General features: G+C 38.9%; 1 protein-coding gene across 2 annotated transcripts in view; it reads left to right on the plus strand.

Moving 5' to 3' along the window:
• The window catches only part of acsl3 (acyl-CoA synthetase long chain family member 3), a 73,131-nt gene extending 51,210 nt beyond the window's left edge, over positions 1-21,921 (plus strand). The window contains exons 7-16 of one of the 2 annotated variants that reach the window (XM_033031126.1): positions 526-676; positions 3,122-3,245; positions 3,661-3,732; positions 5,350-5,489; positions 6,896-7,068; positions 9,942-10,016; positions 11,045-11,236; positions 12,320-12,434; positions 14,125-14,282; positions 19,224-21,921. In XM_033031126.1, the coding sequence (XP_032887017.1) occupies positions 526-676; positions 3,122-3,245; positions 3,661-3,732; positions 5,350-5,489; positions 6,896-7,068; positions 9,942-10,016; positions 11,045-11,236; positions 12,320-12,434; positions 14,125-14,282; positions 19,224-19,381 (1,358 nt within the window). In that variant the 3' untranslated portion in view covers positions 19,382-21,921. The remainder of the gene's footprint in view (positions 1-525; positions 677-3,121; positions 3,246-3,660; positions 3,733-5,349; positions 5,490-6,895; positions 7,069-9,941; positions 10,017-11,044; positions 11,237-12,319; positions 12,435-14,124; positions 14,283-19,223) is intronic. The other variant, XM_033031128.1, reaches the window with a different exon arrangement.
• Positions 21,922-22,460: the final 539 nt, after the last annotated feature.

The following is a 22,460-nucleotide window of genomic DNA, read 5'->3' on the forward strand; positions in this document are numbered from 1 at the left end:
TCGTCGTGTATTTAGGATGTGGAGGGAAGCGTATGTGGTTACAAGGAGAATGTGCAAACCTGGCACAGGCAGCACCTGAGGTTGGGTTGGAATCCAGGTTGATGGAGCTGTGAGGCAGCAGCAGGACTTGCTGTCCCCTCCCCACTGATTGGAAATGCCAGAAGCAATCCCCAAAAGGAGAAGTTGTTCCTTATTCATTGAAACATGAAAGCATTATTTAAAAACTGGAGATCGACATGGCAGAAGTGAAATTTGTATGAGAAATGTCATTATGTGCCTTTTAATGCACTTTGGAAGCCAAAGAGGAATTTATCAAAAATGAAAGCAGTAGCAGTAGAGAGCTGCAAATCATTGTACGTGGTAGATTAAATAATTGCCAAATGGATGGTATTTGGCACTGGGAATTGGTAAAACAAATAGATTGCTTGCAAATGGTGAATGACATCAAGCAATGGGGCAAATTGTTTTTAATGTTTGCTTGTCTTTTAAATTATTTTTATAAATTTAATAATTTCTTCTCCCTAGTGAATCGAGCTCGGATGAGACCTACAACTTTAGATATTGCAGTAATAATGTACACAAGTGGTTCCACAGGACTACCAAAAGGAGTAATGATTTCACACAGCAACCTCGTTGCCGGAATAGCGGGGATGGTTGCCCGAGTTCCTGACCTGGGGTACGTGTTATTAATGATCATTCGGGAAAGGTTTGTTGAAAGGTTTGTATTGGGGAAAGTTAAAATATATGACAATTATGCTTTTTTGACTTGGACCTTCATTGAAGTGGAGAAAGATCTACACATTTAAGTACCAGGATGGAATTTAAGAAGCTGTTTTTAAAATTAAGTGACCCAACAGAGGCCCAGGTTCAATCCTGACTATGGGTGCAAACGGTATGGAGTTTGTACGTTTTCTCCGAGATCTTCGGTTTCCTCCCACACTCCAAAGACATATAGGTTTGTAGGTTAATTGGCTTGGTATATATGTAAATTGTCCCTAGTGTGTGTAGGACAGTGTTAATGTGTGGGGATCGCTGGTCGGTGTGAACTTGGTGGGACAAACGGCCTGTTTCTTCGCTGTATCTCTAAACTAAACTAAACTGCACATTAGTCTGGGGATAATTTTTCTCATTTGATCACTCAATGGAGATATGACTCCAATCTGAATGTTTTGTTTTAGGAATAGAGGCTATTAATAACAGGATTTCAAATGCAAATTACATTATACGGTATCCTTTGTTGAGCTATATCTTCCTTGAGTGGTTCCTGTACCTAAGAGGACGCGTTCGAGCTCCTCCAATGACTACAGACTGATGGCGCTGACTTAACACATCATGAAGTCCCTGGAGAGGCTGGTGCTCACTAACCTGCGACCACTGGTTAAACCCTACCTTGACCCCCTGCAGTTTGCTTACCAAACAAAGATGGGGGTTGATGTCACCATCATCCACCTGCTCCATCATATATGCTCACCTGGATAAGCTGGGAAGCACTGTGAGAGTCATGTTTTTCACTTCTCCAGTGCTTTTAACTGGCTCCTCTGTGGTAGCCAGTGACATCTTCCTCGCTGTCGTGTGCTGGGGCAGCAGGACGAAGGTCGTGGGCGCCAACAGGATTAACCAACTCATCAGGAAGGCTGGCTCTGTCCTGGGGAGGTTGGATTGATGGGAGATGGTCTTGGAGGGGAGGATGCTGCTCAAACTGCAAATAGCATCTTGGACAGTACAGCTCACCCCCCTCCGTGACACTGGTCAACTTGAGGAGTACCTTCAGCAACAGTGGTTCCACCAAAATGCAGTGCAGAACGCCACAGGAAATCCTTCTTCCCGGTAGCTATCAAACTGTACAACTTCTCCCCCTTCTGTCGTGCGGTCGACTGATTTTCTCCTCCCCCCCCCCCAATCTTTGCACATCCCCAATCCTTTCCACTCATCACTTTAATTTTATATTTCACGCATTGTGTGTTTTATGACTGTTGGAAGATCCCTCCTGGGGTAAATAAAGTTCTATCGTATCATAAAACACTGTATTGGAATCTTCCACTTAATTTACATTGCTTCATCTGCAGTCGATGCTAATTCAAATCCAATCTTCATGAATTCAGAAACTTTACATATGTGTAATATTCAAATATAAATTAGCATGTTTGCTGTAACTTCTCTTAGAAGGAAGAAAACTTGCTTGCACATTCACAACGCAAGGACATTTTGAAATTGCAACAATTAAAATATTGTTGAAATGTGACATTCATAATTTAGTGATGTTCAGTGACGAAAATATAATTCTGAAAATGAGAAAATAGAAACGTAGACATAGAAAATAGGTGCATGAGTAGGCCATTCGGCCCTTCGAGCCTGCACCGCCATTCAATATGATCATGGCTGATCATCCAACTCAGTATCCTGTACCTGCCTTCTCTCCATACCTCCTGATCCCTTTAGCCACAGTGCCACATCTAACTCCCTCTTAAATATAGCCAATGAACTGGCCTCGACTACTTTCTGTAGCAGAGAATTCCACAGATTCACCACTCTCTGTGTGAACATTGTTTTTCTCATCTCGGTCCTAAAAGATTTCCCCCTTATCCTTAAACTGTGACCCCTTGTTCTGGACTTCTCCAACATCAGGAACAATCTTCCTGCATCTAGCCTGTCCAACCCCTTAAGAATTTTGTAAGTTTCTATAAGATCCCCCCTCAATCTTCTAAATTCTAGCGAGTACAAGCCAAGTCTATCCAGTCTTTCTTCATATGAAAGTCCTGCCATCCCAGGAATCAGTCTGGTGAACCTTCTCTGTACTCCCTCTATGGCAAGAATGTCTTTCCTCAGATTAGGAGACAAAATGTTGCCATTGTCTCTTCTGTCCGCTGAGGACGGATTGCAAGCTTGATTTAATATCTCATTGGAAAATCCTGACCTCTTACTGTGCAACATTGGATCAGTACTATGCTAAAATGTTGGTCAATATTGTACAATCAAGTACCTGCTGTGAGCTGTGAATACTGTATCTTCTGAAGAAGTCACCAGTGAACTATAATATTGTGTCTAATACTGTTAAATGTAATTGGGGATTTTAAGATTTTTTTGGTGATGTTGTTAAATAATATATCAACATTTTTTACAGACCAAAGGACACCTATATTGGTTACCTGCCCTTGGCACACGTCCTGGAGCTGAGCGCAGAAACGCTGTGCATGGCTTGTGGCTGTTGTATTGGTTACTCTTCCCCCCAGACCTTGGCAGATCAGGTACACGTTAAGCAAATCGATTATTTTTAAAAATCATATTAATATTTGTTTTACCTCTAAGAATTTAAACTATATTTTAAACTAATATTTTGGTTTGGCCTTAAACATCCTACCAATATTTTCACATTATTGCAGGTTCAAAGTGCATTTTGTGTTGACTTCCGCATGCACCAACTAGTATAGCTGATTTTTCACCATGCATTTAAAAGCTAAAAAATGCTGATATGTATCTAATTTGTGAGGATCTTAGTATTTTTCTATACATTTGATATGTATTTTGAAAGCTTATAAACATTTATCTTTAAATGCACATCATGTATGCTTGTCTGAATTGCAAGGACAATTAAATTTAATTGTTCATATGGAGACAATTAAATGGTCCTATAACTTTATTTATATTCAATTTATTTTATAGTCTGCCAAAATCAAGAAAGGAAGCAAAGGTGATACAACTGTACTTAAACCAACACTATTAGCTGCTGTACCGGTGAGTTCTAAAATCTGAATTTCAATAAATACTAGAGATGGTGATTGCCTGAAATATTGAAGTGTTGCTTATTTACAGACTGCTCAATCCTAGTTCTCTTGTGCTGCACTAACTGAGTGAGACAAGGAGTATATTTTTGCTGCTGGGTTATGATCATTTCTCTTTCAAGGAGGGATTGGCACATGTGTGATTATCCATAGTTTGATATTTTCCCATGGATGCCAAGGATAATCCCATGTTTTTGTTCTTGAATACATATGGAACCATTTAGTCGAACCCAAGCAATATGAAATTCTATCTTCCAAGTCTTTTCTGACCACATCTTTCTGGCTTGGCTGCAATTTAGTGCAGAATTGGTGGTTTCACAAGGATCTGATTACGTCAAAGCAAACCTGAATAAGAGTCAGTGAAGAGAAGAGCCAGCAATCTGGGTTCTTGTCAGTCCCACATTTGACTGTACATTAATCCAGCAATAATCTTTTATTTAAAAAGTTTAAAAAAAAAATAGATATTATACAGTCACAGTCGTAGTTTACGGGGGGGGGGGGGGGTCACAGAGACTTGAGGCTGAAATCTTAAGCAGAAAACAGTTGGAGGTATTCGGAGGGTCAAGCCGCATCTGTGGGAAGAAATGAATAGACAACGCTTTGGGTTGGAACTCTTCAGAGTTTAAATGGAATACAGGGAACTGATAGATGGGAATTGGGGCCCTGGCAAATGGGCGGTGACTTCAGCAAACATCACCTGGTTAGCTGGATTACAAACTGCATGGAGTTCTGAACCGTCAGATAGCAGATCATCAGAGTTTTATTGAATTGCCATTAAATTAGTGCAAACTCAAAAGGCACAATATCTCTGCTGGAGTATAGTACTTTTCCAACTTTTTTTTCTTCTAAAAAAGACTACCATTGTGGTAGTTTACCATTGAGATGTTAGTGATGCAGTCTAGATATTTAGATAAATAATCAGCATGGTGAGATGCCTCTAGTAAGTGGAGCGGTTTGAAGTGTGAATTTTATTGTTTTATGCTAGTATCTATAAGCCTGTCTTCATTGACGGGTCAGCAGTTGAGAGAGTCAATAATTTCAAGTTCCTGAGCATGCATATCTCTGAAGATCTGTCCTGGGCCCACCATATTGCAATTGTAAAGAAAGCCCATGAATGCCTCTACTTCCTTAGAACAATGAGGTCTAGAAACACATTGCTCAAATATAACAAACAAAAAAATAAGTAAATACATTTTAAAAATGATTAGTGCAATACAAATGGCAAAGTCCCGAGTGCAGCCATGACAGTTTCTATTTTAGTTGATGTTTGTAGTGTTCAAGAACGTGATGGTTGTTGGGAAGAAGCAGTTCCTGAACGTGAAGGTGAGTTTTCAAGTTCCTAAATCATTTTCCCGATGGCAGGAGTGAAATGATCTAGCACGGAAAGCGCCCTTGATGTTGGCTAGCTTTTTGAGGCAGCACCTCCTTTTAATCCCTTCGCAGTGTCCATCAGTTTTTGTAATCTTTGTTTCTGGTCATTCAAGTTGTCGAACCAGGCCGTGATATATCCAGTTGATATGCTCTCTTTCCTGCTCTTGAATCTACTTTATTTCTCATTTTGTGCCAACAGGAAATTATGGATCGAATTTATAAGAATATAGTAACCAAAGTAGAAGACATGAATAGCATACAGCGAACTCTTTTTGTCGTTGCCTACAATTACAAGAAGGAACAGATAGCTGTTGGGTATAACACACCTATATGTGACTGGTAAGACAATTGATATTGCTAAATTGTATTTAACAAATGTATGAATTTATGCGACTGATGTGAATAGAAACAAACAAACATGCGTCATTGTTATACTTAATGGTGCGGTAGAGGTTTGGGTGGAAAAAAATCACATCAGTGTAAAGATTCTACCATGAATTAACTTGTCAAATGCCTTAACATCTATCTAGAGATCATCCATTGTCCTACTCTCAACAATAACCTGTGTGTTGCCTCCTCAAAAACTCCTTTCAAGTTTATATGGGGATCTGACCCAGCCAAACCCCTGCTGTCTTGTCTTTAATTCACCCATTCTTTTCCAAATATGAGTAAATCCTTCCCCTGCACATACTTCCCTCTCTCAATGTCCTGTGCCCACTCAGACATACTTAACCCAGGCACCAGGGAAGTAACAGGCAGTCCTGAGTCTCACTTGCTGCAACAGAAACACCAGTCTGCGCACCTGACTAGGGATTCCACCATCAGTATTGCTCGCCTAGACTTGACCTTAACCTGCTGTTTAACAGAGACAGATGTGATGCCACTGTTCTGGCTACTGTTATTGTTCATCTTCCTAATCACAGTATGCAAAACAGTATACTTGTTTGAGGAGGGAGATAGCCACAGGAGACTCCCAACAGATTTGGAGGGCAGAGGCAGCATAAAACATTTGTTCTTCATTTTGCTTAAAATTATTGGGGAAGAAAATTATTAGTACTGAAGATTATGTACCTACTTTATTATTAAAAATAATATTAAAACGATTCCATTGATTGCAAAATCTACAAACCATTTTACAAGTGGAAATATTCTCTATTTTCAATGACTAAAACATTGCAAATGTGAAACTGTTAATGCAGTATTCATAATTGGTGATCAGAATATTGAAATACTCATGTGTGAAGATGAGAGGTTTTTAAGGATAATGGATATGCTGCCCAGAATTATTTTATCTATAGCATCTTTGCACAAATCCTTCTTTACAGTCTCTCTATTGCAAATTACTGATCATTCTACCATCATGCTAGTTCCATCCTCTTCCACCACTTCCAATCCTACGCTGCCTTTTGTTCCATTTGCTCTGACTTTCAGGGACATGTTTTAATCCTATTCAAAAGCCACTTCTACCAGCTCTCTGGTTACCAGTCATTAAAATATGAACCCTTATTGGCAAATGTCTTGAGAGTTTTCACTATGTTACAAGCTGTTGCAAGAACAGCTTGTAACAGAGGCATTGGTGAATAACTATAAACAGACAATTGTTTTATAACTTCCCTACTATTGGTCGTTTATACAGTCAACTATGTTACATTATTGCAATATGTTTAACTTATTTGCGTTGAATGATCCCGAGTCTGATGCTAACAGGCAGATAATTAAACTGTTTTTATTTTTCATTCTTGTAGGTTGATTTTCCGGAAAATACGTTTATTGCTCGGAGGCAAGACTCGACTCATTCTGTGTGGGGGTGCTCCATTATCACCATCCACACAAAGTTTCATGAACATTTGCTTTTGCTGCCCTGTTGGACAGGGATATGGATTAACCGAGACGTGTGGAGCAGGGACAATTAGTGATGGTTAGTCATCTCCTGGGAATTGTACTTTGTCGTTGCTTTGTGTTTAGCATGCCCATAGATTTATGTTAAGAAGTAAACTCGTATAGGTGGCTCAAGGAACTCCTCTTTGAGAAAACAAAAATCATTTATTTATTTTGCTATTTTTCCCCTGTAGATTCAATGAAATAAATAGTTAACTTGTCATTTTATAGTATTAATGATTGATTTAACACAATATAAGGTAACGTCAAGTGAAAAGTAAACCATTACTGAAGAGTGAACGTTTATAGACATGTAATCATGATTGCAGTTGGCACTTCTGTAAATATGAACTAATCTAGGTTAATTGTGGCAGTTAATTCTTGGAACATCTAATTTTCATCAAAGGCCTATTTCCATCCTCTGACTAACACCATAAAGTGACGTGAATATGGACTTTCATGTTCATGGATTATACTTGAAAACCCTTGACATAGAAAATAGGAGTAGCAGGCCATTTAGCCCTTTGAGCTACATTATTCAATATGGTCATAGATGATTATTCACTTCAGCATCCTTTTCCTATCTTATCTCTTGATCTCCTAAGCATTAATACATTCAATAACCTTGTCTCCATGCGTTCTGTATTAGGGCATTCCATTGAGTCAACAATTAGGAGAAAATTCTCCTAATCTTGGTTCTAAATTCCATAGTCTAAGTAAGGCGATGATCCCAGTTTCTGGATTTGCAGCAATCAAGAACCCTCCTCCTCTCCCTTCATTTAGTCATTCTGGTCTTGTTGATATCTTGTAGACTTTGAGATCCAGTGAGCATAAATAAGCCAACTGCTCAATCCTACCATTTCAGAGTCTGTCTTGTAAACTTTCCTTGCATGGAGACCAAAGCTACACTCGCACATTTGCAGAAGGCTTTTCATCAAGGCTTCATGGATAGTTAACAACATGGAAACAGGCCCTTCGACCCAGCGTCCATGCCAACCAAGATGCCCCATCTGCACTAGCCTCATTTGGCACATATCCTTCTAAACCTTTCCTATGTATGTAGATGTTCAAATGTCCTTTAAATGATGTCACAGTACGTGCCTCAACTACTTCCTCTGGCAACAAGGGACAGGTGTTGCATCCCCTGCGGTGACCTTAGTGAGAGCTTCATCTATAATGGAAGAGGGGAACCCACGATCCCTAAGGAATGAGGACCTTCGATGCCCTGGTATGGAAAACCTCATCCTGGGCGCAGATGCGACGAGGACGGAGGAATTGGGAGTAGGGGATAGAGTCTTTACAAGAAGCAGGGTGGGAAGAAGTGTAGTCAAGATAGTTATGGGAGTTCTATTACAACATCTATTACAAACCTACTGGCTCCCATTCTTTAGGGTACGGGGGTTCCTCTCATCCATTATAGATGAGGCTCTCACCAGGGTCTCCTCGAGATCCCGTAGTTCCGCTCTTACTTCCCCCTCCCCCCACTTGTAACATTGACAGTCCCCCTTGTCCTCACCTTCCACCCCATCAGCCTCAAACATTTGCACCACCTCCAAAGGGATCCCACCACTGGCCACATCATCATATCTCCACCCCTTTCTGCTTTCCGCAGGGACCGTTCCCCCCATAACTCCCTGGTCAACTCTTCCCAAACCACCCCCTCCCCAGGTACTTTACCCTGCAACCGCAGGAGGTGCAACACCTGTCCCTTTACCTCCCCCCTCAACTCCATCCAAGGACCCAAACAGTCTTTCCAGGTGAGGCAGAGGTTCACTTGCACCTCCTCCAACCTCATCTACTGCATCCGCTGTTCCAGGCGTCAACTTCTCTACATGGGCGAGACCAAGCGCAGGCTCGGTGATCGTTTCGCTGAACACCGCTGCTCAGTCTGCATTGACCAAGCTGATCTCCCGGTGGCCCAGCACTTCAACTCCTCTCATTCCCAATCTGACCTTTCTGTCCTGGGCCTCCTCCATTGTCAGAGTGAGGCCCAGTGTAAATTGGAGGAACAGCAACTCGAAACTTCACCAATTGAATGAATGAATAGGTTTATTAGCCAAGTATTACCATACAAGGAATTTGCCTTGGTGCTCCGCCCACAAGTGACAACATAACATACAATGACAGTTAAGAATGATACATAAAACATTAAACATTGAAACATTAAACATTCCTTCTTTCCATTGATGCTGCCTCACCCGCTGAGTTTCACCAGCATTTTTTGCCTACCTTTGATTTAATCAGCATCTGCCGTTCTTTTTTGGAACTTATCTCGGCTTGATGAAGGATTTTTACCCAAGTAGAAAACAAATCAAAAATGCAAATCAGTAGTAGAAGAGACTTCATTTAGCTCTTTGCTCAATCATTCCATTGCTTGCGGTATTAATCTTGATACGGAAAGTTAAGATGTAGTCTGGCATGGTTTAAGCAGAAAACCAGCTTGTGTAATATTAATGACTAACTTTTTTAACTCTTTCGCTGACCCTTGAATCAACAGTTTAGAATAGAGACAAAGTTGGGAGGATATACAGAGTAAAAAGCGATCATCATCTTTATGTTGACTGTAATCAGGCAACTGAACTGTCGTCTCACCCACTAGGGAGAGGTCCTGTTCTTCTACCTACCGCATTGAAGATCATCAAACTATCTTTAATCTGACTTTATCTTACACTAAATGTTAAATCCTTTATCTTGTATGTGTACACTGTGGACGACTTGATTGTAATCAAGCATAGTTTGTTTGCTGACTGGATAGCAAGAAACAAAGTTTGTCACTACCTTTGTACACGTGACGATAAACTGCTTCTAAATGTAAAGCTAATCTATATTCAAGTGTCCATAAACTCCTGTACTTTGGTGTCTTTTACTATTTTTAAAGGAAACTTTCATTCAAGTAACTTTTTTTGTTTTTAGTATGTGACTTTACCACTGGCCGTGTGGGAGCACCTCTACCCTGCTGCGAAATTACTTTAAAAAACTGGGAAGAAGGTGAGCAAAGTCTATTGTTTGAAATGGAAATATCTAGTAAGAAATAAAATAAATGATTTTCAATTTGTTTCATTTAAATTGATCTTGGATTTATTCTGGAACAATTTTTCAGTAAAGAATGATAATGGTTCCATCCGTACTAATTTATAGTTACATTATAAGGTTTTATTGCATGATATCATCTTGTATTTACATACAAAACATGGAACAAATACAGCCCTTCAGGACACAACAATTAAATCTGAAATAATCCCCTTTGCCTGCAAGAGGACAATATCCTTTGTGTCGGAAAGAACTGCAGATGCTGATTTAAATCGAAGGTGGACATCAAATGCTGGAGTAACTGGCAGCATCTCTGGAGAAAAGGAATAAGTGACGTTTCGGGTTGAGACCCTTCTTCGGAAGGAGGGTCTCGACCAGAAATGTCATCCATTCCTTCTCCCCGGACAATATCCTATTCTCTGTATGTTCATGAGTTTGTCCAAATGCTTCTTAACGGTCAGCATTAAGAAGCATAAGACTCTAACTGTCATCTGCTTTCCCCTGGCAGTGTGTATAATTATTTTGAAACTTGCCTTTAAACTTGTCCCTCCCACTTTAAACTTATGCCCTCTAGCATTTAACATCTTGGTAAATTATCCCAAACTGCTCCACAGAGGAAAGATTTGAAAGCAGAGTTTGACACTGAGCCAAATAAGGAACAAGTAACCAAAAGTTTAGTTGGGAATGCAGCAAGAGGTGGAGCATTTTGGGGAGGGCTTGGGCAAAAGCACAGTTACCAAAAATAAAACTAAGGCAATTCAACTACATGAGAACAAAGTTGGACCCACAACAAATCACAGAACTGCAAGGTTTAAAGTGGCTATTGAGGTTACCATGAAAGGAAATTTAAACAATAATTTTGAAATAAAATTGACACCTCCAAATACATATGCTGACTTGGATATGTAATACACAATAGGTCACTGGAATTTTAGGTGTCAGCTCTGTGACATGACCTGTGTTTTTTCCCCCATTTCATTGATCAGGTGGATATACCGTTTATGACAAACCACACCCCAGAGGAGAAATCGTTATTGGTGGACCAAATGTTACCCTGGGATACTTCAAGAATAAATCCAAAACATTGGAAGATTATTTTCTGGATAAAAATGGGCAGGCATGGTTCTGTACTGGTGATGTCGGTGAATTTCACCATGATGGATGCCTTAAGGTCATTGGTTAGTGTCTGCAGACCTCACACTTAACAGCATGTAAATTTCAATCATTATGCCTGGATCTCAGGTAAAACTAGAATTGCAAAAACCCATAACATTTTAATTGTAATGGTTGGTGTAAATTGAAAGCATATCTGGGAAGATTTCCAAATTCTGTTTGAGATCTTCCTGAAAAAAATCAACTATTATTTACTGGTGGCTTATTGGGATCCTGCCAGTTCCAGCTCGGTATAATCTTGGGAAAATGTGCTTTTTCACAGAAAAAAAACCTTAATTTAATGAGATTAACGATTGTGCCCTTAGGGGAAATTTAAATTCCATTGGAGGAATTTGCCCCCAGAATTAATCAAATTTTCTTTCTAAATTACCCTACAAATATTTATATTTTAGCCATTGTCTGGTGAGGGCTGTTTGCTAAAACAATGGTGTAAAGCATTATAGGCAATTTGCATTTGCTGCTAATATCTTGTGCAAATATAATTAATTTAGTTTTATTTAACGCATGTCCGTAATGCCACTTTACAATAAAAGTTTACAATGAAAAATAATATGCTTCATTAAAATAATACTAATTGTTGGCTTGTTCTACACATGCTCTCATTAGAAAAGCATTCCCCTCTATTAGCTCAACAATCCGGCATTGCATAAAACATCAATTGAAAGATTAAAGGAAGGCATACAAACTATAACTAAGACCAAAATGACTTATTTTCCCATCTCAGTCTTGTGGTGTTGTGCTCAGATAGGACTCACTATATACCATCGCAGGCCAATCTCCCCTTATATTGAATTTCAAAATACATTTTAAATTATCCAGAATATTTCTAAATCTTTGGCGTACTGTGAATGCAGACTATTGTTCCATACAGCACGATGTGATCATTATTAATTTACTAAAGTCAGCAATGCTAGGGTTAGAATTTAACTTTCATTTCAGATGAAAACAGCCCAATTTTTATACAGTTTGACTTTGGGTAAATTATTTTGTATTGATATTGGATGGATGTTCAGATAATGATCATGAGCATTTTTTTAATAGAATGCATTTAACTTCAAGAATTGTAACTAATTATACATTCTCTGTAGATCGGAAGAAAGATCTTGTCAAACTGCAGGCTGGGGAATATGTTGCCTTGGGAAAGGTGGAGTCTGCTCTGAAGAACAGTCCATTAATAGATAACATCTGTGTCTATGCGAACAGGTAGGATCTTCGTAAATGTGCACTTTTTTGAGTTAGCTGTTGATTTTACCCATATGAGTACAAAGTCAGAAAGTACATTTTTAGTTTACATGGATGTAAGATTTTGGTGAATGGATTATTTTTGCTTGGCAACATTACAAGATAGGTGATGAGATTAACTTGCATGGTGCAAGCATTCATTACTCTTCCTTACTACCAGAGGGGGAAAAAAAGCATTGCAGATTGTTTTTCCTTTTCCTTCATGTAACATTAGGGGATAAAGTGTGTTCAGTGTAGAGCTGATGGAATTCTGCCCCTTATCACGATAACTGTCAATATTGGATCATACTGAATAATTGAGGATATTTGCACTAAATTTCCTTACAACTGATAATTATTAGTTGTTCTCTTTTTAAAATAAAAAAAATAAAGTTTTTGTTTCCCGTTTTTTTAATGTTCTCATGAAAGTATTTAATCCCATCTATTTATTTGATATTAGTATATTATTGTCACATGTACCAAGATGCAATTTAAAAAAAAGCTGTTTTACAAGTTATCTAGGTAAAACAGGTGTACTTTATTAAAATCAAAACCTTGCACCAGGATAACAGGTAATGCAAAGAGAAAACGATTGGGGGATTGAAAAATACATCCTTATTCACTGATATTAACCTATTCTAAATTACAATTCCTTGTGCTGTCTGTTTCACATTCACTCAGGCTAATTGAATAAAGGTAAATGGTTGCTTTTATTCTTTACTTGAAGCCTCTAGGCTCTGTTTGGTTAAGATTTTATCAGTTTGTGTCCAGCAGTTTATAACAAAATAGCAAAATCTTACTAAGGTCAAGTATACGAATGAAAAGCATTAGATGCTTTGAAACGTTATATCGTGAGTGAGTTAAGTCAGTGTATTTCACTTACTATAAAAATAAGTAATTGTCTTCCTCAATCTTTTCGATGTATATTTACACACAGTTGAAAATTAGCCTCATGTGTTGAAAATGCATCTCCTGATTCGCATCTGGAAACTGGATCTTGTTAGATAAAAGCATGTATGACCTTAGTAACAAGGCTGTAAGCATGTGAATAATGTAAATAAGGTGTGTTTACGACCTAACCCTACCCACAAAACGGCTGAAGACGGACATTGAGGGACTCAAATGTTCAAAACTCAAACCAAGTCCTTTGAATATGAAATTTTTTTTAAACAACTAAACCTATAAAAATGAAGACAATTAGGGACATTTACATTTTTTAATGTTCTTTTGTAGACGAAGATGCCAGTAAGAACAACGAAGAAACATGTGTCATGTGGCCAGAAAACTAGCAACATTATAGAGCACTTTATAGAGGCGTCGGTACATTGTACCAGTGCTGTCTATCACAACGAAGGCAATGAATGAAAATAATATTTTGTTAAATTTCTTAAATTTTTGGAGAATTCTAGACCAATTCATGCCATGGAGCATGGCATCTCATTCATGCCATGGAGCATGGCATCTCATTCATGCCATGGAGCATAGTTGGGTAATCACTGGAAGAGCGGCCCAGAATAGTTGACATTTCTTTGCAAAATCCAGTCAATGAATTGTGTGTGTGGACAGTGAGGGAAAACGGGAATGCAAAATACGTGCAAATATTTTATCGATTAATAATGCTTACAAATGTTTAACAGCCAAAAGTTGATTAACAAGTCTGTTTTATTTTCAGCGACCAGTCTTACGTCATCTGTTTTGTGGTGCCCAATCAGAAACAGCTGCTATCTTGGGCTCACCAAATGAATATAGTAGGAAGCTGGATTGAGATTTGTAACAACCCAGAAATGGAGAAAGAAGTGCTGAGAGAAATTACTGATGCTGCTGTATTAGGTGAGCTTGAAAGGATAATACTGATTGCTCCATTAATGAATTCAATCCACATTTAATGTACAAAAATAATGTTATGAATAACTTGATTGGAGAGCCATCTACGGTTTCAACTGCATAGATCAAATACAATAGATGTGGTTTCAAGATCTGTCATTTTTAATGATGGGACTCAATGACCTCAGCAATTCTGTCAGCAACTTTTATTAGCAGCTTTCCTGCAGGAAAAAAAAGGAGTATAGATTTATCAGATAAAAAAGCAAAACTAATGTAAACAGAAATTCTCATTCAAAAAGGCGCTATTTAATAATGAAGAGCTTTATTAACTCAAGATGATCTTGTATACAATGAGCTATAGAGCAAAATAAACTGTAAAAATAATATGAGGCTGAAAACTAATATAGCACAAGGAGTGGGAAAACCCTCGAGGAATTTGAAAACTAATGAGGGAATTCTAAAGTATCCTTGAAACGATAGGCAAGTACTGGTGAGACTTTGGGCTAAATTGTGAGTGAGCCTGGACAATTTTATTAAATTATACAACTACGCTTAAGTAATTTAATAAACTAAATGAGGTCAATAATTTGACCCAACAATTTAAAAATGAAAGGAAGACAGAAGATGCATTGCTGCTGTAAAATGTGGGAGCCCACTTGTACATTTTTGTACAAGTGGGCTACATCCACAGCAACTATCAGTGGCTCAAGGGCTTTTGGCTCTGTGTTGAAGAGCTGGAATGCAAGCTGCAGACATTGCGCAACATCAGATGGAAAGAAACTTCCCAGGAGGTTTTGCTTCAGGAGGCAGCCATAATCCTTGGATAAAATAAAAGCCCAAAATGCCATAGGTGATGGAAATCAAAATAATAACAGCAAATGTTGGAATTAACCGCTGGGTTAGACTGCATCTACGGGAAGAGGAACCGAGTTACTGTGTCGGGTCAAAATGTTTCATGGAGCAGTGCGGTAAAGATGCTCGCCTTGAGCTGACGTCTCCACATTAAGCAGTTGTGGGCTGGATTTTCTCAGCTTTCATCAGCGATGTTGAGTTTCTTGACCACCAATGCCTTTTTTTCTGCAAGAAAGTTCTGTCCTTGCTGTTTAGTTCAGATAGGGGCCTTGGTTAGCATGGATGAGTTGGGCTGAAAGGCCAGTTTCTGTGCTGTATAACTGATTCTATGCAAGGTAAGTTTCCTTAAAATGATGGGCTTTGCCGATTTCCACATTAAGCATTATCAAAGTCAAATAAACTGGATGGACTTCCACTTTTGATTCCAAATACCTTTCGTCCTTGACTTTTGGAATATGCTTTCTGCACTGGACCACGCTAAGTTTCGGCTGCAGTTTTTCTTTGCAAATGTCTTTAACATTTCAGAAGCCAGATTTGTGGGAAATCAGTGTCAATGCAGACCTTTCCATGGTTTAGGAAGTGGCAGTTTAAATTAGCAGTTAATCTATAATTTAGGAGAAATGTTCAAAAGTCTTATACCAGTTGCTCACCTTGCCATTGACATAAATAATGCCTGTCAAGAGGTGTAGAATGCATGACAATTGAGTTCATCCAAAAATTACTATTACTTGGGTAAAAGTCAAGACATACTGGGATCTGGCGCCAAAATTACGTTCCGTTGTAGCTTTATTGAATTTTTGCTCTGGCACCTGTGATTGAAGGCTCACCATTTACCTAAACCTGAAGGTAGTAAAGTACTTGTATAACAAATTCTAACCATAACTCCAATTTTGTTTGCTGGCAAGATTTTTGGTATGTTTTTTTTTTTAATGTTTAAATTTTAAAATGCCACATTTCTGTTTGCAGCATCAATATTGGCTGCTGCACTATCTTTAAATATTTATCTGGTTAATAATATTTTCTTTGAAAGCCATTTAGTGCAGAAATGTTTCCAATGGGAGATTTGTAAAGGATATGAACTGTCAAGAGCACTGATTTAATATACAATTTCTATCTTGGATGCAGCGAATCTGAATTTGGAAACGGTTTTCCAAAATGTGTAGAATTACATAGTAATTAATTATAGAATAAATCAAGAGTGCGTCTTTGTTCTTTCAGAAAAATGCAAGCAAGAATTTTCTCACATTATTTACGTTGAAAAGCATACTTGTTCACAGAAGCTGCATTTAGAAATTAAGTTATTGTAAAAATAAAAATAAGTTCACTGATTATAAGGCAGTGGATACCCTTTCACTGAATTATTTTGAATTTATTCCTTAATATGACACGAACATTATTGACCATGCCGGTATTTATTATCCTTCCCCAATTGCATCTGAACTAAGGGTGGGGGCACATAGAAGCCAACCACCATGGTGGGTAGGATGTCAAACAGGACAGATTGAGTTGGGACAACAAATTTACTCCCAGGTTGTGTATTATTTATATAACCTTGCATTATGACATCTGTGTGGAATTAGATGTGCTTTGTACAACTCTTTACAATGTAAAAGATTAGTTAATCAGATAGGTTTCTAGGATTGTCCAGTGAGTTCATAGTTATCATTATTGAGACATATTTTGAGAGAAAAAAAATCCAACTTTATTTAATAATCACAACATGAATGCCCCAGCTCCTCCAGCAGAATTTAAATTTGTGCTTTTGTATCAATGGTCCAGAACTGTAGTGTTTCAAAAGTGACAACCACTATACTACTAAACCCCAGAGGAAGCTATTCCCATCATTATGGCATAGGGGGAGGCCATTCGACCCATTGAGTCCACTCTGAAGTTCTTTGTAGAACAATCCAATCAGTTCCATTCCTCCCTTTCCTTTGGCTCCGCAATTTATTTCCCCTCATTTCAATTCAATTGCTATTTGAAAGTCCTGACCTATGCCAACTTCATGCAGTACATGTTGACCAACTGGGCAATCAGTCACTTTTCATTGGACTTTAAGAATCAATTTCCTGGCATCTTGCATTAATATATACCCAGATTATATTGTGTAGGAAGGAACTGCAGATGCTGGTTTAAATTGGTGGACACAAAATGCTGAAGTAACTCAGCGGGACAGGCAGCATCTCTGGAGAGAAGGAATGGTGACGTTTCGGGTCGAGACCCTTCTTCAGACCCTTCGTGTCAGGGAAGTGGGCAGTACAGAGATAAAATGTAGTCGGAGACAGTAAGCCTTGTAGGAGAACTGGGAAGGGGGTGGAGAGAGAGGGGAAGCAAGGGCTACTTGAAGTTAGAGAAGTAAATGTTCATACTGCCGGGGTGCAAGTTGCCCAAGCAAAATATCAGGTGCTGTTCCTCCAATTTGCGCTGGGCCTCACTCTGACAATGGAAGAGGCCCAGGACAGAAAGGTCAGTGTGGGAATGGGAGGGGGAGTTAAAGTGTTGAGCAACCTGAAGATCAGATAAGTTTAGGCAGAGGTGTTCAGCAAAATAATCGCAGATATACAGGAGTCCACACCTGGAACAGCAGATACAGTAGATGTGGTTGGAGGAGGTATAAGTGAACCTCTTCCTCACCTGAAAAGACTGTCGGGGTCAGGGGACAGGGGAAAGTACCTGGGGAGGGGGTGGTTTGGGTGGGAAGGGACGAGTTGACCCGGCAGTTGCGGAGGGAATGGTCTCTGCGGAAAGCAGGAAGGGGTGGAGATGGGATGTGGCTAGTAATGGGATCCCATTGGAGGTGGGGAAGATGTCGGAGGATTATGTGCTGTATGCGACACCGGATGGGGTGGAAGGTGAGGACAAAGGGGACTCGGTCCTTGTAACAAATGGGGGGAAGGGGAGCAAGAGCAGAGTTGCGTGATATCGAAGAGACCCTAGTGACCCTTGTTTGACCCGGATTATATTGTTTGATGCGGTAGAACTACACCATTACATTCTACCCAAATACCAAAATTCAGAGGAGTAATTAGATTCAAGGTTTAAGGATAGATTAAGTGGACAGTTGAGAAAGGTCAAGGGAATAAAGAAACAGTAAGCAAAGGGTGGAATGAGAATAGCATAGCTCAAGTCAAGAGAGTTTGTCATGTGTCCCAGATAGGACAATGACATTCTTGCTTGCTGTAGCACAACAGAATATTGTAGGCATAAAGACAAGATCAGTGTGTCCAAATACATATATGTATGTATCTATGTCGTATGTATATATAATGTGTGTATATGTATATATATGTGTATGTATGTGTATATATATATATAGGTGTGTGTGTGTGTCTCACACACGCACGCACACACACACATATATAAATAAACAGATAAAGTTTAATAAACAGATTTCAGGTTCCTGTACCTTCTACCTGAAGGCAGCGGAGAGATGAGTGAGTGGCCAGGATGATGAGGGTCCTTGATGATGTTGGCAGCCTTTTTGAGGCAGCGACTGCGATAGATCCCCACGATGGTAGGGAGGTCAGAGCCGATGATGGACTGGGCAGTGCTTACAATTTTTTGCAGCCTTTTCTGCTCCTGGACGTTCAAGTTGCCGAACCAAGCCACGATGCAACCGGTCAGCATGCTCTCTACTGTGCACCTGTAGAAGTTCGAGAGAGTCCTCCTTGACCTACCGACTCTCCGTAATCTTCTCAGGAAGTAGAGGCGCTGATGTGCTTTCTTTATAATTGCATCCGTGTTCTGGGACCAGGAGAGATCTTCGGAAATATGCACGCCCAGGAATTTGAAGTTCTTGACCCTTTCCACCATTGACCCGTTGATATAAACGGGACTGTGGGTCCCCATCCTACCCCTTCCAAAGTCCACAATCAGTTCCATGGTTTTGCTGAGAGCCAGGTTATTGTGCTGGCACCATTTGGTCAATCGGTCGATCTCACTTCTACTATACTCTGATTTATATACTTCAATTATCCTGTATATGCATTTATCCTTTGTTTTTTTTAATGTTCTAATTATTTTGTTTCTTGTTCATTCAAATCTTATTTGTGCATTCTTGTATTTTAATTTCTTGTGTGATGTTTGTATTTGCAGCGAGATTGGAGAAATTTGAGATTCCATTGAAGGTTCGGTTGAGTCCTGAAGCCTGGACTCCAGAGACGGGTCTGGTGACAGATGCCTTCAAACTGAAACGGAAGGAACTCAAAAGCCATTATCTGGCAGACATTGAACGAATGTACGGAGGAAAGTAATAACCGCAATCCACCCAACCCGAATATATAGGAATGACCTTGAAACATAATAATAACAGATCAAAACGCAACAATGTTTTCAAATCTAAAGCCATAGGATTAATTAATCTGAAAGAGTATCACATTATAAAACAAGTGACCCTGTAGTATTCTTTGATTATAGGTATTAACATTTATTCCAGTCAGGATTACTAAACCATTTGAAGCAAAAGTAACTTGTTTCTTTTTGTGGTCTTATATAAATTAAATGTAATTTGATAAATGATTTACGAGAACAAACATAACTACATGATCTCATGAGCGGCTAATAGTCATGTTCTCTCAAAATTGTGGAAACGTATAGTTTATTTATTATACACTTGTGCAATGTTTGATTAAGCAGGGTTTTAATCAGTGCAGGGATTGCTCGGTCAAAGAGGTCTTAAGAAATCCAGAGTAGTACCATTGGTAGGCAACTTAATGGTTCATTAAATGTTTAGCCAGTGTCTAGCTGAGCATCAAAAGATCAACTGAGTCTCGGGTTTGTTCCCTGCTTTCTAACTAGTTAAGGTAATAGTTTGTGCAACTGGGAAAGTAAAACTGACCATGGTTGTAAACCCCTAGTGTTAACTAATCATTCCAGTTGGAAATGTTCATGTGGTTCTCAGCTGAGCTCATAGATGCCATCTAAATTGTTCAAATATACTGCCTGCACTCACTGTCAAATTCCATGCATGGGCTGTGTCCTCTTGGATAAGTTTGTAAGTAGGAAAGAATGAGGGGGGGTGTGGAGGGGTGGGAGAATTGATCTTGAGGAACAGCCTAGTAAGCACTGACCTCTGAGACATCTGCAAGTTTACGAATCTTTTACTTTTAAACCCATTTTTTGCCTTTTTGTGTTATGTACTTGTTCTCTTGGGTAGGTTGGTGGTAAAGTGTTAATGAGGAAAACAAAAACAAACTGCTGTATGTAAAATTATGCTGTTGAACTGCCTCTGAAATTCCAGTTAGTTTTGCATTTTAGTAAAGCTTGGGCAGCTGAATGTAAAAACACTACAATGGAAATGCATTCTGCAATTCATATTGTTGACTGACGGTACAAAAACCTCCACTTACAGATTCAGAACAGTTGTTACTCATGTGTCAGGAGAGGTTTACACAATGCTCATAATGTTTCCTTCATATTTTCGTAGATGTCCGATGCGTTAATGTAAGTAGGAACTAAAAGTTACTAACTCTTGGAAGAGAAATGGTGTCCCTTAAAGCCTCCAGTGTATTCAACGTAGACATTTTGTGTTTTGCATCACCACCTTAAAATTGGCAAGAACCAAAGTGGCGTTTAAGAAGTTGTTTAGACAGGTTTTGAATTATTGTTCCTGAACAATAAAAGATCCTTGTTTTCCTAAGACTTTAATCTTTATGTTTGCAGAATTGAGATATTGCAGCTTTAAGATAGACACGCTGAAATATCAACATGCATAAGACAGATTAATAAAATACAGTGGATTTTATCCTTCATTTTCCCGAATTCACTATTTTCATGCTTGTGACTTGTGTGAGCGATAAGCTTAATTGCAGCTGTGAGATGACCTTTGTGATTGATACACATGGTATCGACAGCTACTTTCACAGTGAGAACAATACTTGCAGAAAAACAGAGCCCTGAAAATAATGCACAGATTTTAATCTTTCCGCCTCTTGCTGATCTTTGACTTTTTTTGGTTCTCGGATATTGGTTACTGTTAAGAAAACTGCTTTAAGTTAATTTTCTACTGGCTATCAGTTGTAGTTTCAATGACCGATTAGTATGTTTGCGCCAAATGTAGTTCAATGAGTAGAATTTGGAATGCATGTCAATTGATTTATTGAGAAAAAAAATTGTGAACGTTTTTAAACAAAAGCAATCATGTTCACAATGTGTTGGGAGAGGGGAGAGAAAGGGGGCAGGACAACTTCTGAAAATGAATCCAAGTTACTATTTTTCCTAAGAGCGGTGATTCAGTAGCACAGTACAGTAATGATTAACACTGTTGTAAGTTGCTCATTTTTCACGGTGTCTCATTTTATGGGAATGCATTTGAACTTGTTTGTTTCATGTGAATAAGCTTTTGTTATGTTTTATGCATGGTTAATATAAACTTTCTTAAATGTAAATGTGAAGAATGGGAAAAGAGGGTTAAAATGTACATAAGATAAAGGTGCACACACTTGTATAAACTGAGTGGATGGTGAAACTTTGCTCTTTGACTACTGTTCATTTTAAGGAATTCTAGTGTGGCAACTGCATTAAATCTTGTTGGTATTTAATGGTTGATTTCTATCTGTAAATACCTATAGGACTGTAAATTTGGTGAAAGTTCCTTTTTCTTCCACTTAGTCAATTGTACAGCAATCTTAGTATTTAATGTCATGAATTTCAAGACAAAAGTCTGGAAATTTTCGTTGGACTTCCTGCAAAGATCTGTGTGAACCTTGGTTACAAAATATATTCAGTTATTTATTTGTATTTGGATATGTTTTCAGTTACAAAATAAAATTGTAATTTGTGATTTCCACTATGATTTTGGTTAGTTAAATTCTGACCTTGCTGTTGATATTCCTCAGTTGCAACTGGATAACGATGAAAAAGTTTGCACTTTTTGCCATCACTGACCTTATGTGCGACAGCTCTTCAGCTTGTGTGATATTCCCATAACTATCCAGCATCGACCGCTCAAATCTGTGAGAAAACACCTGCTGTGAAGGAAAGGCTGTCACAAAACCAAAATGTATAAATGTCAAGTTTAGTTCTTGCTGGGTCAAGCACCATCTTTGGAATGAAAGGAATAGTCGACTTTCTGTTAGACTCAGAGCTCCAAGCCTGAGTGTAAGCCAGGCTGTGGGAGAGAGAGATGAGATCAGATTAATGTCAGCTTCGTGTAGGAAGGAACTGCGGATGCTGGCGTAACTCAGCTGGTCAGGCAGCATCTCTGCAGTGAAGGAAAAGGTGATGTTTCGTGTCGAGACCCTTCCTCAGCCTCATTTACTTTGAATGGTAAGATAATGATGCAGCTGCCACAGCTGTAGCAACCTGAGCTCTGGTGCTCCTTGGAAGTGGAGT

Source organism: Amblyraja radiata, chromosome 13, assembly GCF_010909765.2.
Source record: "Amblyraja radiata isolate CabotCenter1 chromosome 13, sAmbRad1.1.pri, whole genome shotgun sequence".
Lineage (NCBI taxonomy): Eukaryota > Metazoa > Chordata > Chondrichthyes > Rajiformes > Rajidae > Amblyraja > Amblyraja radiata.